The sequence below is a fragment of the Candida dubliniensis genome, chromosome 3 (assembly GCF_000026945.1).
Source record: "Candida dubliniensis CD36 chromosome 3, complete sequence".
In the NCBI taxonomy this organism is placed as follows: Eukaryota; Fungi; Ascomycota; class Pichiomycetes; order Serinales; family Debaryomycetaceae; genus Candida; species Candida dubliniensis.
This window is the reverse complement of record NC_012862.1, coordinates 211,680-224,721: the sequence shown is the minus strand read 5'-3', so window position 1 is coordinate 224,721 and position 13,042 is coordinate 211,680. Positions and strand designations below refer to the sequence as shown.

General features: G+C 28.4%; 6 protein-coding genes across 6 annotated transcripts; 3 read left to right on the top strand and 3 right to left on the bottom strand. All coding sequences in view use genetic code 12, as the record gives it.

Moving 5' to 3' along the window:
- Positions 1-574: 574 nt before the first annotated feature.
- CD36_80990 (mitochondrial ribosomal protein, large subunit) lies at positions 575-1,057 on the bottom strand (the record flags this gene model as incomplete). Its single annotated transcript, XM_002419000.1, has 1 exon — positions 575-1,057. One exon carries the CDS (start codon positions 1,055-1,057, stop codon positions 575-577), a length of 483 nt encoding a protein of 160 aa, XP_002419045.1.
- Positions 1,058-1,211: 154 nt separating this feature from the next.
- On the top strand, positions 1,212-4,232 carry CD36_80980 (protein Cin1 (chromosome instability protein 1) homologue, putative; the record flags this gene model as incomplete). The annotated part of the gene is made up of 1 exon (XM_002418999.1): positions 1,212-4,232. One exon carries the CDS (start codon positions 1,212-1,214, stop codon positions 4,230-4,232), a length of 3,021 nt encoding a protein of 1,006 aa, XP_002419044.1.
- Positions 4,233-5,784: 1,552 nt separating this feature from the next.
- Positions 5,785-6,375, top strand: CD36_80970 (conserved hypothetical protein; the record flags this gene model as incomplete). Its single annotated transcript, XM_002418998.1, has 1 exon — positions 5,785-6,375. The coding sequence occupies one exon, from the start codon at positions 5,785-5,787 to the stop codon at positions 6,373-6,375; it is 591 nt and encodes a 196-aa protein (XP_002419043.1).
- Positions 6,376-6,677: 302 nt separating this feature from the next.
- On the top strand, positions 6,678-7,610 carry CD36_80960 (conserved hypothetical protein; the record flags this gene model as incomplete). The annotated part of the gene is made up of 1 exon (XM_002418997.1): positions 6,678-7,610. The coding sequence occupies one exon, from the start codon at positions 6,678-6,680 to the stop codon at positions 7,608-7,610; it is 933 nt and encodes a 310-aa protein (XP_002419042.1).
- Positions 7,611-7,803: 193 nt separating this feature from the next.
- Positions 7,804-9,291, bottom strand: CD36_80950 (SWI/SNF complex component, putative; the record flags this gene model as incomplete). Its single annotated transcript, XM_002418996.1, has 1 exon — positions 7,804-9,291. One exon carries the CDS (start codon positions 9,289-9,291, stop codon positions 7,804-7,806), a length of 1,488 nt encoding a protein of 495 aa, XP_002419041.1.
- Positions 9,292-9,724: 433 nt separating this feature from the next.
- On the bottom strand, positions 9,725-11,473 carry CD36_80940 (conserved hypothetical protein; the record flags this gene model as incomplete). The annotated part of the gene is made up of 1 exon (XM_002418995.1): positions 9,725-11,473. One exon carries the CDS (start codon positions 11,471-11,473, stop codon positions 9,725-9,727), a length of 1,749 nt encoding a protein of 582 aa, XP_002419040.1.
- Between the last annotated feature and the right edge of the window lie 1,569 nt (positions 11,474-13,042).

Sequence of the window (13,042 nt, the reverse complement as noted above, 5' to 3'; positions counted from 1 at the left end):
CTTTAATAAAAGTCATTGAAAACAGGCATACTGATGTTCAGGCATACTGATTTTCAACCAAGTAATATCAAACCCTATTTCAACTATGATTATGTTTGATCAAGTTGTGAATATAGAAACCTGGGTTTTAAGTTGATCTCCGATATATCCGATACGGTTTCCCAAACGGACGGGTAAATATTTGTCAAAAACCTTTCTCATAACATTTCAGGTTAATTATAAGAGATAGTATTAGTTTCGCCGTTATGTTGGATCAATTCAAGTCGTAGAAATTGAGATCAGTTTAATTACAACCAACTCCTACAAAATTTGAATACTTTGTGAATCAAACACTCATGATCAATCAAATACATTATACCATTCATTAGTTAATTCCTTAAGTTAATACATTACAATCACTAGTCAAGCTTTTTCTTATTGGAAATCTTCCTCTATTAAGTTACTAACATATGTACAAGACACAACTTTCAACATAAGATAAAATTTACCTTTAAAACACTCTTTCGATTCTTCTGGTATATTCCATTCCTTCCAACAAACAAACAAACAAACAAACGCATACCCACTCTTCTTTTTAGGTATAAGTTTTCTTCATTCCATCTTTAATCAATTCAAACCCTGGTTTATATTTTCTTTCTTGATTTATCTCTTGTCTAGTCTTCTTCTCTTCACTTAATTCAACTTTAACTAATTCTTTAACTAGAGCTAATTGATGAGCTGAACTTTGATCGACTTTAACATAAGTGACTTGAAATCTTCTTTTTAAACCTAATGACGTTAATGTATTACGAGTCTTTGGTGGCATCCCTATGGATGATCTAATTTGTGTTATTCGATAATATAATTGTTTTGGAACAGTCGACATTGTTAAGGGTATATATATATATATAAATATGTGTGTGTTTGTGTGTGTGGTGGTCTGTAGGGATAGTATTAATATGGTGTTTATGGTTAGGTTGTAAAATCTTTCTCTTCTTTCATGGTGAAAATTTGAACTCTTGTCAAAGAGAGAGAGACAGAGAGAGAGAAAGAAAAAAAAAAAAAGGCAACAAAACATTTGATATATATGCACGACTTTGGCTGTAAATGTTTTGTTTTTGTTGGTGGCACGACAAGATTAGTTTTGTTTAGATTTCTGGCAAATCCGTTTCTGGTGTTGTTTGAGATTAGAGATTTCAAATCTGACGAAGCTACATCCTTTGGTTATTTCAATGGATGATTTTGAAAACGAACAAATACTTACTAAGAAAAGTGTACAACTTCATAATGATATCGATTCCTTACTTTCAAAGTTGGAAAGTTTAGTTAAAGCGGTTGAGATCACTTATGAAGATAGACAACGACTTATTCAAATCACCACCACGAAAATCAATTTAATTATAAATGAATTTGAAACCAACCCCAAACTTTTAGATTCTTATTTGAAAGATTATATTAATCGATTATGTGATTTATTTTTAAATCAATTGTCAATTAGATCTCAATGTGGTGAAATCATTTATAATTTGGCTAAAATTCGACAAATGAAAAATATAATTTTATATTTCCCTAGTGATTTATATTTAATCAATAAAATAATTTCAATAGCTGATAAATCAACTAATGAGTTTACTACATTTTATGGATTATTATGGATTTGTAATTTGAGTTTATTACCATTCTCATTGAATTCTATTGATATAAATTTATCAACAACAATTTATAAATTAGGTATTGAAAATTTACATAAATATTATAATGGAAGTAAAAATCAAATAGTTTCACTGATTTTATTATCGAAATTATTAACTAGAAATGATTGTACTCAATTACTTGTGGAATTTTTCCAAATCATGGATATTAATAATTGGGTTGTTTTAGATGCAAAATCTAAATTGAGTTATTATTTAACGGTTAATAAATTATTGAAAAGTCAAAATATTATTGATGAAAATGAATTATTGAAAATAAATCAATGTATAAATAATGATTTATTACAAGTAAAGCATGTCAATCCTTCAAATTTAAATGTATTATATCTGGTTAAAATTCTTAGTAAATTGGCATTAAATTATATTTCCCGCAAAGATTTTTTGCAAGTACAATCAATCATTAACAATTTAATAAATGATATATTATTAGAAACAGGAAATTTCGATTATAATTTGCGTTATTGTATGGCAAAGGCATTGAGTAATATTGTTAATAAATTATCCAATTATGCCATCAATTATGAAGAACAATTGATAGAATTTATATTTTCCAATTTAGATATTACCGATAATATGAGTATTTCGAAAAATCATACTATTTTATTAACATTAGGATATTTATGTTTGAATAAAACCATGCCAAACAAGTATATTAGGAAATTATTAGATATTGTACACACGACAATGTTTATAAAGATAAAAACTACTCATAGTCAAAGGGCCGATTTAGGAAATTGTATTCGTGATTCTTCATGTTTTATAACTTGGGCTATAATTAAAAACCAAAAATATCAAAATGAATTAATAACCATGGATCAATTATCAATAATTTTCGTTGATTTAATCAAATTACTTATATTTGATCAAGAATTACTTTTGAAAAAATGTGGTATTGCTGTATTACAAGAATTGATTGGTCGATATGGACAAAAAATTTTCCAAAATTATTATGAGGATCAAGAATTATTGGGTGAATTTATAATCAATTTTATGGAAAGTTTTAGTGATGTTAGACTTCGACAGAAATGTATAACTTTTGAGATGATTGATTTGCTTTATGATAAAATTGATTTGAAATTTTTATTATCGAGTTTATTAGATGAAATATATAATAATGACGATCTCAATGACGATCTCAATGATGATCTCAATGATGATCTCAATGATGTTGATATACTTGGTTTATATTTACACAAGTTATTAGTTCAACAAGATAGTCTATTATCTGTTGTTGAATATACCTACAATTTAGATGAAATAAAATTGAATTTGATTGATAAAAATCGTTGGAAATATTTATATAATTTACCTGTGGTTCCAATTCAAGAATTATCAAAAAAATTTTCTAATTTTGAATATTATGATAATTCACAATTATTGAGTGGATATTTAACTTTTCTTTTAAACAAAATTGAATTAACAAATTTAGATTGGGAAAATTTATTTCAAATTATTAAATTAAATGATGGCAAATTTGACAATTATATTGGAAGAATTATACAGTTGCAAAATGATGTACCCAAGGATTCATTGTTACATTTATTGATTAAAAATAATGTTACTTTATCCACTACTATATTTAATTTTCATAATTGGACAATTCAAGATGTTGAATATATTGTCAATATGATAAAGAACCCAAATATGGATATTGAAATTAGACGAAATTTGATATATAACATTAATGATAACTATACAACTTACCCAATAATTGACCAAATGTACCTGTTGTTTGATGATTATACGTTAACCGTTCAAGGTGATATAGGAGGTAAACTACGATTAGCAATGATTGAATTAGTACAAACTCATAATTTAATGAATGAAACAATAAAATTAAAATTGATTCGATTATCAGGTGAAATTATTGATAAGATTAGATTTTCTGCATTTCAATTATTAGTTGGGGAAGAAACTATTAATGGGAATAAATATTGGCAAGATTGGTTTGATTATTACAAGTCTTTAAATAATGATTTGGAAAAGATTGAATTTTGGAAAGGTAGTCTTCATACCATTGGAAGTTTTAAAGGTGATCCTAAAATTATTAATAATGCTTTAACTTATTTATTAATTTATGAACCACAAAGAGAAGATTTCAATATATGGTTGAAATTATTAGATAAATCACCTGATAATAAGGAAACATCAAGAGAATTGAAATTGAAATTAATGATTTTACAAACTTTTTTAAAATTATTTCAAGCTAATTATAATTTCAATAATTATATTGATTTTAATGAATTATATGAAAAATGTTATAAATTATATCTGAATGGTGGTAATATTAATCGAATTAGTATAATTCTTCGATTATTTTATTATATTGCCAAGAAATCATTTAATAATCCTAATTTATTAATGAAAATCCATCAACAATTTACGAGATTTTTAAAAGCCAAATATTTATGTAAATTAAGATTTGATGAAATATTTTTACAAATTATATTAGATAAAAATGGAGATTTACAACGATATGAACAAATAGAATGGGGGGATTTAAGTACTAATGATATAATATTTATCCGAGAATTCTTATAAAATATATAATATATAGATATAATATATCTAAAAACTACCTTTAGCACACATGTAATTATTATAAATTTCAAGCAAAATTGACAATTCCCCAAAAAACAAAAAATTTAAAATATAAAAGAACTAAAACAAGGAAATTAATTACAATGAATGAATAGTAATAGTAATAGTAATAGTAACCAACTTCCCAAAAAAAAAAACCCATTGCCATGGCAAAACCAGTTAAAAACAATACAAATATTCTACTTTCATAGAAAAGTAAAACAAAACAAAACAAAACCTATCCTTTATCCTTATCCTTATTCATAACTCCTCTCGAGTAGTGATTATAATCCAATGGCTAAATTATCTGAAGATTTATGATAATTATGTTTCGGTCTTTCTTGATTGATTAAATTAGAAATCACGGGATTCGGATTAGTATTGACAACTCCAGTATTGGTTGGTTCATCAAGGATTGATGAATTTATATCATTTTGTTGATGTTGGTGTGGTTTTTGTTTATAAAAATAATTGGAGAATAAATTTGAAGGCATGAAGAAGTAAATAGTATAAAGTATAGTATTAGGTAAAGGAAAGGAAAGGAAGGAAAAGTTATAGATAAAATTTAGAGAGAATTTGTAATTGAATTTATATAATTTGAAAATGAAAAATTTACTTCCTTGAGTAATTTGTAATGATGGAGGAAGGGGAGGAGGAGGAGGAGGGGATAAAATGAAGTATTGTAGACTGATAATAATAAATAATAGTAGTAGTGAAGTGGAAATATTGTGGTGGCGGGGAATAAAAGTGAAATTGTAACGTCGAATGGAGAAAGAAGTTAGACATTCCCCGCCGCCCCCCACAGAACTAAACTAAACTAAAAAAAAAAAAAAAAACAAACTCTAAACTGAAACCGACGGCGACCACGACCACACGATAACGACGATAACGACGATAACGACCGAGGACTGGGAGCGGGGGATGTCACCCTATTCACATATTGTTATGCTAGGGTCGTGCGAGATAGCCAAAATAGTTTATCAAACAACCAATTCCATCACACGTCATTGTGCCTATTTTGGCAAGTTAATCTTTTACATGTGATAAATTTTTGGATTGTTTCACCAATGACCTTAACAATTTATTAAGGTGAATCAAAAGTTATGTTGATTCTTCTTGAATTCAAAATGTTGAATATAGACATTTTTGTAACACCCAATTTGGCCATTATTACATAAAATTTCAATGCAAAGTATCAGTTGACAAGACAATCAAGTCCTGTCAATAATGTTGACATTGCTGCCAATACCAAAATACGATATTAAACTAGATTAAGTTAACCACAAGTTTATTATTTCTTCTATTTTTTTTTTTTTTTCAATTTCCAGCCAGCTTAAGTACAATGACATGGTTGGTCAATCCTGATTGAATACATATGAAATGAACAACTGTAATCAATCTTTCATAACCTTTACTTAGTACGCCTTCAAACTTTTGGTGTGTTGTCTTGCAACCAATATTTCTTCCATTTGTCTCTTTTTGTTGTTTTTTTTTTTTTTTTGGTTGTAAAAGAATGTGCAAAAAAATAATTCAAACACTTCATGTCTATTCAATTAATAAAACCTCAATTACAATGAATCTATTTCTGAAACTTGAAAACCATCAATCAAATGAAGATCATCCTAGTTTAATTTTGTTTCCAGATTTCCTTCCTGAAATGTTAAGCTTCACAACCGCTGAAAATGAACGAATTCAAGATCTCTATCTCCAATTATGTTCTCTTTTCAACCATCATAATTATAATGAAATTTTGTTTTTATTACCTCAAGTATCATCATTCTCAATGCTTCCTCCGATAATAAACTTGATTATTGGTGCAACAATGATACGAATGGGTAGATTAGATAGTGGGTTTAGAGAACTTGCTGTTGCCATAATCATGTCCAGTAGAGGTGAACAAAGAATTGGGTTTTTAATAGTTGCCGCAACTTTACATGCTGAATTGAATGATAAAGAAAGAGTTCAAGGATATTTAGGTGAAATTTTGGATCTTTCTCGTCAAGTTGTACAATCAAGTGAAGAATTTGATATTGTAAAAGAAAATCTAGAAGAATTGGAAAACACTCTTTTAGTAAAATTAGAAAATATCAAAGATAAAGAGTAAGTAAAAGAAAAATAACACTTGATTGAATTAAGATTATTAACTTGTAATATTGTTTATCTAGACCATTAAAGTATAAACCATTTGAGGAACAAATATTTGAACTCAATAAATTGAAAAGATTTTATCCAGAGGGTACATTTACTGGTAAATGTCAATTAATAGTCACCAAAGTTCATTCAGCTGAAATTTTATTAGAACGATGGTCAAGAGATAGAAAACCATTAAAAGCAGATCCATTAAAGTTATTATTGGAAGCTATATTGGTGTGCGGTCCAGAAATATCATACTATGGAATTAGAAAAATGGAGCCAATAATTAATCAATATATTGAATTCTTGGAAAATGATGTCAAAAAAGATACTAGTGGATTAGCACCCATATTAAGAAGTGTTTCATTGTTTGGTAAAAAGGTAAATGATAGTAATTTAGAATTGAGTAAAAATTCTAAAACTCCAGTCAATAGCGCTACCAAGATAACCATAATTAAAGGTTATATGTGTATGTTAAGATGTCAATATGTGGAAGCAGAAAACCATTTTACTCAAGCATTGAATGAAATACCAAATGAATATCATCTGCAATTAAGTTTATTGAAATCATATAATCAAATGACGGGCACTAGTATTTTTAAGAAAAAGGAGTTAGAGTTGATGTTGCATAATGTACAAAAATTAGAACTTGATGGGAGTTTAAAACAACAAATTTTAGCTAAGATTTATCATGATTTACATAATATTGAAGAGAGTAGTAGTAGTTCTAAATCAAGAAAAACTGGTAAAAAGAAAAATGGAATTTTGAAACTCAATCAAAGGACCGATTACTTAAAGTCACTGATTGAAACATATATTCAAGCTATCATTATGGCACCAGTTGATGATTTGTTTATACCACTGTTGTATGATCATATTCTTTCCCTATTAATTACCAATCAAATTAATATTCGAATTATTGCTTTTTTCTATCAGATTCGGTATCATTTTGCTATTAGAGCTGATTATGAATATCTTTATATTCCTGGGGTGCTTGATGATTTTAATGTTGTTCCTAGTTCAGTCAATGGAGATGTTATTTATGATATTAAACAATACTTAGAGAAAGGAATAATCAATGGGTCAACTATACTTAAAGAGGATCATGCTGATTATGTTAAATATTGGATGAAAGAATATCGAAAAGAACATAAAGTTACCCAAACTATTAAGTATTATTATGATAAAGTGTTTATGGAGACATAACTGAAGAAACAGGGAGGGGGAGATAGTTGCTTTCTCGTAGAATAAGAGTATCCATTTATATCTAAATATAGATATCTATCTATCTATTAGTGGTTCATATTATTTAATAGTACACACAAAAAAACAAAAACTCCTTCTTTGTTCTTTCTTTCTTTCTTTCTTTCTTTCTTTCTTTCTTTCTTTCTTTCTTTCTTTAAATGCTGGCATCCCAAATACTTTGAGGACCTCTTTCTTCATACATATCACTTCCAACAAATAATTCTTTACCATGATGATGAGAACTACCAGAATAAATTTGTTTACTATAAATTTGACCTCCCAAAAAATAAACATCATGCCAAGATCCACCTTTTTCCTTTGGTTTTTTCCATTCTGGGAAATAATCGGGATATTTCACCAATTTTATAGAATTAGGAACTTGATTTGAATTAGAATTATTAGTAGTAGTAGTATTATTATTATTATTGTCGTTTTCATTATAATCATTTATTGTAGTACTTTGTTGATATTTCAAAATTGCGGTATTGACACTAGGGTCATTAATTGATTGATCAATAAAATTTGGTTCTTTAATTAAATAATCTTGATTTAATTTAATTAATATAGCTTCTTTTAATCCTGGAGTTTGGAAAATAGATCCAGTTAATATAATATTATCATAACAATCTTGTCTTTTATCAATATCAGGAATTAATAATAATGAAGAATATATCGATGATGAAATTAATTTAACAAGATTATTGGTACCAGAAAATCTTTCTTTACCAATCCAAATTTTTTCTTGAGTTTTAGAATCAATGAAATAATTTTTTTCCAATTCTTTATTTGGTTTATTTGAATCTTGTTGTTGTTCTTTTTCATTTTCATTTTCATTTTCATTTTTGTTTTCATTTGAGATACCAGTTATTGTCCCTGGGAGACCATTTTCATTATCAGTGACAATTTTAGCAACATCAAATTCATTATCTTCATCTTTATTAATGATATTAATATCTTTAATATAATCCAATACTAAACCTTGTTGATCAATAACAACTTCAAAAATATTAGAATTTTTCAAATCTTCAATTTGTTGAAATGTTAAATTAGGTAAATTTTGTTTCAATTCTCTAGTAATAGTTATTCCACCTTCATTTTTAATTAATTTCCCAGCAAATTTAATGGTTTGATATCCAATTATAGGAACAATTTGAATATTTTCTTCATCAACATATACAACAATAGAATTAGTCAGTTGACCAATTCCAAAAGTTGCAGCTAGACTTAAATCAATAATATTAAATGCAGTAATTTCTAAATTTTCAATAACATATTTAGTAATATATTCAATTGATTGTCTTGACCAAGTTAAACTAGGAGTAATTAATAACATGGGGATTTGATTAATAGTAATGGTTGGATGATTAGCAATTACACTTTGTAAAATAATTTTCAATAAATAATTAAATGCATCCAAATTAACAATTTTTGATTCAATAATAGGATATATTTCTTCAATGGTAGTTTCACTAGTACTATTAGTACTACTGGCTTGATATTGTTTCGTGATGGAATCTTGATAAACAACTGATGGGATTTTGAATTGAGGTGGAGATAATGTATCGGACAATCCAAACGCAAATAATGTATGTTTGGATCCAGGATATATTATTAAAAAATTGTCTTCTTTATATAACGGCATTTGATAAGAAATGTGTTGATTGTTGATAGTATAATGGGTATTGGTATTGGTATGTTTTTATTTTATTTTTTTTTTTTTTTTTCAAATCTTTCTTGTTGTTGTTGTTGTTGTTGTTGTGGGTTTTCTCTTTCTTTTTTTTTTTTTTCTTGAGTTCGAAAAAAAAATTATTTGGTCAAACCATTTGTGAGTTTCACACGACCCTATAATCTAACACACTTTTATAGGATATCTTCTTTGAATATTTTGTAAAACCGTTTACTCTTTTTAAAACGCTATAAAACCTATATATATATATATATAAATACCCTATAAAATTGATAATATTCATTATTAAGAAAGAAAAAAGAAAGGCAAAAGAATTAATATAAAAAAAAAATAAAATCAAATTATGTACAAAAAAAAAACAAAAACGGCAAATCACATAACACAAGTTTTAATACTCATAATCATTATCAACATTAGATACAAATCTTCTATAATTTGCTCTTGTTCCTAAAACACTTTGTCTACTTTTAGTACTTTGATTTCTGTAAATATTATCATCATGAATAGCAGCAGTATAATGACTTGTAGGAGCTTCCATTGGAATTATCATATCTGATTCATCATCACTAACAGCATCAACCAATCTTACTTCATTAATAAATGGTAATTCTTCTGCTTGATGAGGTAAATTAGGTAATTCTTTAGTTTTGAAAACTTGAGGTGGTATTTCATGTGGTTTTTCTTTAGTATGATGAGGAACATTTTGTAATAAATAATATGGATCACTTCTTGTTGATGTTGGTGATTCTGATCCTGTACTTTTTTTAGAATTTCTTCTTGAAAGATCTTTTATTGGTTCTGTTTGTATTCTTTGTAATAATGGTTTGGGATGTACAAGTTTATGTTTGGTAGTGGTTTTTGTGGGTGAATCTCCTGGTAATGGAATGGTGTTATTGGTAGGTATTACACTATATTTACGAGGTTCTCTGGGTTCATATACATATGGAGTAACTCTTATTGTCGATGACTTTCTCCGAGGTTTAGGTGGTTGTGGTTCCTCTAATGGTTGATACCCAGTTTCTTGTGTATGTGGGTCCTTTATAAGAATAGGGGTAACTTTTGGATGCAGAGCTCGTTTCTGTTTTGGTTGGTAAAGTTTGGGTTGAGGCTCAATAGGAATTTCACGAATAACTTCAGTGTCATGAGCAACATATTGTTCAGGTTGTGGTTCTGGTTGTGGTTCTTCCATGTTAACTTCTTCTGATTGTTCATGTTCATGTTCATGTTCTGGTTCAGATTCAGATTCAGCTACTATTTCTTCATGAACAACAACTTTCTCTTCCGGTCTCTCTTCTGTTGCTCTAAATTTTAAAATATCAATATATCGACTAAATACTTTTAAATCTGACTGTTTTACCAATCCAAGATATAAACATAGACACAATCCAAGAATACCTACTATTGCTAATCCAGTTGCAAGTACAGTTAATCCAATTGCTCCATAAATGATTTCATCTTTATATCGAGTTCCTATAACCGTGGCTATTATTCCAAAAGCAAAACTAGGTATATGGAAACGTATCAATTCACGAAAAGTAGACATTATTGATGGTTTAGCAGGTATAATTACTTCCTCGACTTTTTTCTCACCAATTTCTTCGTGTGTAACAAAATCTGTAGGAGATGGAATATCTGTTATTAGTGTATCTTGCTCCTTTTTTTTGGTTTCTTCTTGTGGTGGTTGTGGAGGTGTAGTAGGTGGTGTAGGTGGGGATGTTTTCTTTTCAGGTTTAGCTTCTCCTATTTTTTCAGTAACAACAACAACAGGTTGAGGCGGAGTAGATGCTGGTTTAATCGTAAGATTTTTGGATGAGGTATTTACAGTAGTTGGTTTAACTTTTTTCATTGTTGGTTGTGGTTGGGGTTGTGGTTCCGGTTCTGGGTATGATTGGGGAGGGTTGTTGTTGTTGATAATTTTTTCTTCTTCTTGTGCAATTTCCTTATCGGGAATATCATCAACAATACTATATGAACAATCAATTAACTCGTTTAAATAATTATCCACCTCCTTTTTCTTATTTGCCAAATCAACTGACTTTATAGAATTGTTGTCATCTATTTTTTTCAACCGAAATACCCCATCAGGATCTTGTCTATAAACTAATTTCTTCTTTTTCGTTTTAGTTGTAGTCGCCATAGATTAATCGTGGTGGTAGTAGAAAATGTATGGTGGGAAACGGGGGAAAAAAAAAAAAGCAAAATGAATTAATGTATGCAAATTATAATAAATTGAATTGAATAATGAAATATTAATAAAAGATATTAAAGGTATTAAATGTATAAAGAAGAATTAGGAATAGTAGATAGATGGAAAAAAGAAGATATTTGAATTTAAAAAAGATTATTGAAAATCGATAATCAGATATATATATATATATATATAGAATTTGTGTTAAGGTATATAAGTATTGTATATGCATTTATTAACCTTAGCTTGAAGTTTGTGGTAGTAAACTCAAAAAATGCAAATTGACGATTACCCAATAATAATATACTACACTAACAACAACAACAACAACAAAAAGTATAATGAGAGAAATATTGCATAAATTTAGGTGAATAATATTATTATTACTAAATGGTTTAATGTATCCCTATCCCTATCCCTAGTCTATATTTTTTTCTTGAACAATGTGTTGATGATGATGATGATCACAGAAATGAAATGAATAAAGTAAGGGAAACGAAACGAAACGAAACGAACCCAAAAGAATATATAGAGAATACTCTTTGTGTAGTTTCAAAAGTTAATTATGTCTGGTGAGGTACATGCACAAATATGTATGATATCCGATTCACCATTTCCTTACAACTGCATCCTCTTTTTTTTTTAACCAATGACAGCCACACACACATGTTTATTATCTGCATGGAGGAGGAGGGGGGGGGGCATTAACACAAAATGAATACACTACTATTTTTTTTTATCGTCATCTTCAATAAAGAAAGTAGGCTTTCTCTATTATAAAGTGACTATAAAGCAAGATAGCAATTTGATCGTCCAATAGAATCAAATGTGCGTTGTATTTCTACTTCTGGTGTTTGTGCTATTGCAAATTTGTGCGCTGATCAATGGTTTGACAATTGTCATGAAAATACTTGAGAAAGTAGTGGGACGAATTGGCAAAATTTCTGGTCAATTTTTACACCCTTGGTTGCTTATTTCCGTTATGGTGAATAGTTGTTTATGTAAATCTCTTGGTTTTCTTATTTAGGATGTGTTGAACTAAAAATAAAATAAATGGACCCGTTCCTGATATGAGTTAAACCATTGTGTGTGTGTGTGTGTGTATGTGTGTGGTGTTTAAATCAACGACAGTAAACCCAAAATAAACCAGGCGTGGTAATTATTATGTCACACTACTTCTAAATATCTACTTACACTTTGTCCAAGTCAATGGGTCCCCTCTCTCTCTCCTCTAGGTTAAGGGTGTGATGAAATTATAATTAGGCAAATTGAGTGACACTTTCTGTATACACACATTACAAGCGGAAAACAAATATCCACACTTTTGATTCTGGTCAATGTCAATTTTCCATTGCTTAAATTATCTAAACAATTTGATTTCACATAGTACAAGAACCCTTTTGTAGGATAGTAGTAGCCATTACATTGAACAATTAATATATTCGTATAAATGGTGATCTATAGAAAGGGTGGTGGTGGGTGTGTCCCTGGCTAAAAATGGCGTGGGCGAAACAATGT